Source organism: Aplysia californica, unplaced genomic scaffold (genome assembly GCF_000002075.1).
Source record: "Aplysia californica isolate F4 #8 unplaced genomic scaffold, AplCal3.0 scaffold00026, whole genome shotgun sequence".
Lineage (NCBI taxonomy): Eukaryota > Metazoa > Mollusca > Gastropoda > Aplysiida > Aplysiidae > Aplysia > Aplysia californica.
Genome location: NW_004797296.1, coordinates 2,002,738 through 2,007,111, shown reverse-complemented (window position 1 = coordinate 2,007,111; position 4,374 = coordinate 2,002,738). Strand labels below are relative to the sequence as shown.

The 4,374-nt window shown below is 43.4% G+C and overlaps 1 protein-coding gene across 1 annotated transcript in view; it reads left to right on the top strand.

Annotated features, from left to right (window-relative positions):
* Positions 1 to 3,265, top strand: part of LOC101861179 — a 5,783-nt gene extending 2,518 nt beyond the window's left edge. The window contains exons 3-5 of the mRNA XM_013089871.2: positions 789 to 1,122; positions 1,677 to 1,834; positions 2,976 to 3,265. Of these exons, the coding sequence (XP_012945325.2) occupies positions 946 to 1,122; positions 1,677 to 1,834; positions 2,976 to 3,240 (600 nt within the window). The 5' untranslated portion in view covers positions 789 to 945 and the 3' untranslated portion in view covers positions 3,241 to 3,265. The remainder of the gene's footprint in view (positions 1 to 788; positions 1,123 to 1,676; positions 1,835 to 2,975) is intronic.
* The last annotated feature ends 1,109 nt before the right edge of the window (positions 3,266 to 4,374 follow it).

Here is a 4,374-nt window from a genome sequence, read left to right as displayed (position 1 = left end):
GCTGCTGCCGCCGCTGCTGCCGCTGCTACTTTTCCTACTGCAGCTGTTATCGCTACAGCTGCTACTGCTATTACTGTTGCTGCAGCCGCTACTGTTGCTGCTGCTTCTGCTATTGCAGCCGCTGTTGTTGCTGGGTTTTTTGGTTTTTTAAAACGTATTTTAAAGAAAAAATGAGACATGGAGAGAACAGTGATGATGTCAGTGTTGCTGCAGTTGCCAAGGTGTTTTTCATGTGGTGGTGCTGCGGAAGTGTTGGTTTTATGGTGTTGATGGGGCATAAAAGTATCGTTGAAAGTCAGACAGAATGGCGAGAAGCAAATACGATAACACAAATAGCGTTGACATGAATGTGACCCAACACTTTGAGTGTTAGTTCTTGATTGTTGTTAAAGTTTGTACTACCCTATATTATAGGCTATTTGAGAGGCGTTGGGCCTCTATATTATTACTATGAACTTCATTTATCTGCGTTTGTCAGTTCCCTTTAAATTGTCACCTGTCACCATGGCCGCGGGCGTTCGTTGCTGCCCCATTCCAGCCACAACAGGTCTCCTTCTTTCCCGGTCTCTGCTTTGATGCTCTATTTCATGAAACTGTAGACCACTATTTATTGGATTGTACGTTTTCAGTACATGATGTATGGGGCTTTCCCTTATTTCTTTTCTGCCTCTATTTTGCCTTGCAGAACAGCTGTTGCGGGGTCGGTATTAATATAATTTTTCTATTTGCGTGACCAAGGTGTTTGAGGCACTTTTTTGGTGATATGAAAAATCAAACTTATTCCCCAGCATTGAGGCTGAAGACAGACAAGGCAAAGGGCATGGCGCCGCTGGTTCCAAGCTGAAACGGAAGTCTTCAGTCGGTTCCCCGTCTGTTGCAAGGGCAACCAAGCATGACAGTGACTCATCAACTTCGAAAGCGAAAAAGAAAAGCGCGGAAGGCAAAATGGACGTTGGACGAAGCAACCTGGACATCTCCCGCACGTCTGCAAATTCGGGGGGAGAACATCATCGAGGGAAAGTTGGGAAGGGAGATAAAGCTTCAGAGAAAGCGAGGAAGTGTAGGAACGATTTAAAAGGAGAGGTGGGCAAGAAGGTGAAGAAAATCGAGAAGCAGACAGCGGTGAGTCCAGATTATGTTCTCAGATTGCACAATGTAGTTTGGCATGAGTTACTCACAAAGGAATTCATTTTAAAGATAAGAAAGGAGGGGGTGGTTTGTTTGTGGGTTTTTTTGTGTATGTGTGTGTGTGTGTTTGTGTGTGTGTGTGTGTTTGTGTGTGTGTTCGTGTGTGAAAAGGGTGAGGGGGGGGGGGGCTTTGGGATTTAAATTCTCTAAGTTTCATTGTTGTATGATAATTATTTCATAGTCAGGGTTAAGACTCATTGAATGCCCCTCCTATATGAATAGATTCTAGTAGGCTTCAACATCTTTTTAAAAAAACCTTTACAGAAAGGATATCAAGGTTAAAAAGGCAAGTTAACAGACTTTGTTGTTGTTAAATGTTTTATTTAAAAAATTGACGGAGAAAATTATGGGCTTAAATTTGTTTATATCAGGAATCGGGTATTTATGTGACAACTTTTCGTGGGTATCTCGTTAATCCACGCCCATTCAAGTCCTTGACAGTCTGCTCTGCTTGGAAACAATGTTTTCATACTTTCTTTGATACATAGACGCAGTCTTCTCCTCATCAAACAAGCGATACCGGAAGTGGGATGGATGACGACGAAGAGAGGAGAAAAGTCAAGGCCACTGGGAGTCCTCATAAAACTGGCGGCGGCAAAAAGTCAAAAGACAAAAGCAAAAAGTCAGAGGGGAGGGAAAATCAAAGGTAAAATGATTTTGATATGTTGCCACTCACCCTATCTTTGTTTTCCGTAGGAAACCTGGCGTCCGTGGTGAAAGGATCAATCCAGAGATTGCCAACCTGGCGGTATTTCCCACTAGTGGTCGATTTGGTAATTTTCGTGAGCGGCTAGGATCTCCCGGGTCTTATTCTATGCCTTGTTAGGAAATACTTGTAAGTTGGCGGTACGAAAATGTTAGCTTCTTAGAGATGGCAAAAGTGGGCTTGGCTATAAAAAGATTGACAAGCACTGGGTTAAACTCTTCATTATCATAAGCAGAAAAAGTAATCTTGATCTCTACTGACTATAATCGACTGCCCAGCTATCAAGGCTCAAAGAAAAGAAAACAGCAGGTGTCCATCGTACTATCACGAACATTATATGATGTAACAGTGAGGCTGTTGAATGCAAAGAAATGATAGAAATTATCTTTAAAAGACCAAAAACAAACCAATTATTTTCAATTCCTGCGCGTAGATGTTTATTTTATGAAGTAAATGTTTGTATACATCTACGTTTTCATACTGGAATACTGTAGCTTACTCTGCGCGAGTTGTGACCTTGTCAGGCTGGGCTGAAGCATCGCTTCCCCGAGTTAATCTAAATTGCACCCCTTGCTGTGCAACGTACTGCAATCACTACGATAACTTCAGTCATAAACCTCTCTATTTCTTAATGCAGGTCTTTTTACTGCCCTATTGACAGTCCAAATGATTTAGAAGGCGGGCTTCGACACTGCCTGTCAAGGCCAACCTGAGCTGAGAGGGGCGCAACGTCCCAGAAGACAGACCGAGATCATCGTCATCATCCAGTGCTAGATCTGCGACAGACATCGGCGATCATGGTTCTCAATTCATTCCTTTGCTCGGATGCTCTAAAAAAAAGCTACGTTTCCCTATTTTTTCCCTGTTACCCATTTATTTAGGTTCCCTAAGTATGTTCTTCTGGGCCTACCCCTGCCTCGCTTGCCCTCAATTTTGCCAGTGATACTCGATACAAATTCTCTCTACAAGGGAATCGAACTCAGGTCTTTTTCGAGCGACGACGACACGCCTAAACGCTTAGCGGTTTACATAGCTTGGTTGAGATTGCTTCTTTTCACCTATAACTGTATCTCGTCCACAGGTCGCCACACTCTAAATCAGGTGGTCACCACGGACGACATAACGACCGACACCACCGGCACAATCAAATCGACGAGGAGTTCTACGACGACGACTATGACGAAGACGACAACAACAGACGGACCAAGTCTCCACGCCACGGCTGGGCCACAGCCAAGGACCTCAAGAACGCGCTCGCCTTCATGTCGGAGACGGGGGAGGTTCGAACCGTGGTTCTGAAACCCGGGGATGACGGGCGAACACTCTACGTGGTTGATCCACAATAAAACGAAGTCTGCAGACATCCAACCCGCGTTTATTCAAATGTGTTTATTTTGTTTACTCTAAGTTGTTCACTGCCGGCCAGCATTATTTAATGTAGATGATTTTCCGCCTCTACTGATATAATTTAGGTACAGTATTTCATTTGGGAGGTGGGCTTCGATCATGCCTGTTGGGGCCAAAACAGGATTCATCATCCCATCAGAAAGACCGAGATACTCCAAAAAAATTCTTCCTTCCCGGGAATCGAACTCGGCCCCCTGTGTGCAATGGCGAAACACTATGCCTACATACCACAATTGTCGGTGGGTCAGTATGATGTTGGCCATACATAGAATATGATTTCAGTGGGAGTTTGCAATGCTGAGCACAGTAGACTCCTGGTTTCCACAGAGAAATTTTGGTGCAACAAAGAGAAGACTGGTTTCTCGTGTAAACTTCTTGGAGACTTTTATTACCATGAATCACAGTTAAGTGCGCAGGGTGAGGAAGATTCGAGGTTAACGTGTTATCACAAGGGGACAGCACTCAAACAAACATAGACAAGATGAAACAAGTCACCAGTAAAGGAACTCTAAAACAGCGGTGATGATAACTGTTTTAGAGTTCCTTAACTGGTTCTTCATTGATTCTTTTGCTCAAATAGTCTAAAAAGCTTTATTTTCCTTATCTTTACCAGTCACCCAACTGTTTAGACTATTCAATTTGGTTCGCCATTTAGTCGCCTCGTACGACACGCTAGCACCACGTCAGTCCTATTCTTCTCAATGCCGAAACTGCACGGCTACAACTCCTGCCTCGTTTGCCTTCGATTTGCCAGTGAGAGCTTGATGTTCAAGGCCTTTATATCTGTTTCAAGAGTTTCTGAAGCTGCATCTAAATTTGTTTTTTTCAGATTGTATTTATCAGGGTTTTTTTTCCAGCGAGCAGCCCCCGTGGTCTTCCTCAAGTACATCTCACTTGATTTCAGATTTCTTTTTGTCTCGAGACATTCTTAGTTCAGCAGTCCCATTAAACCACATTTCTGTTGCTTGTATTTTATGTACTACAACATTTAGATCAACCCGTCGCTTATTCTTCCGTTTCCACAAGAGTTGAAAAAAGAGTAGTAGAGAAGCTACAATATGTACTTGGGGGGG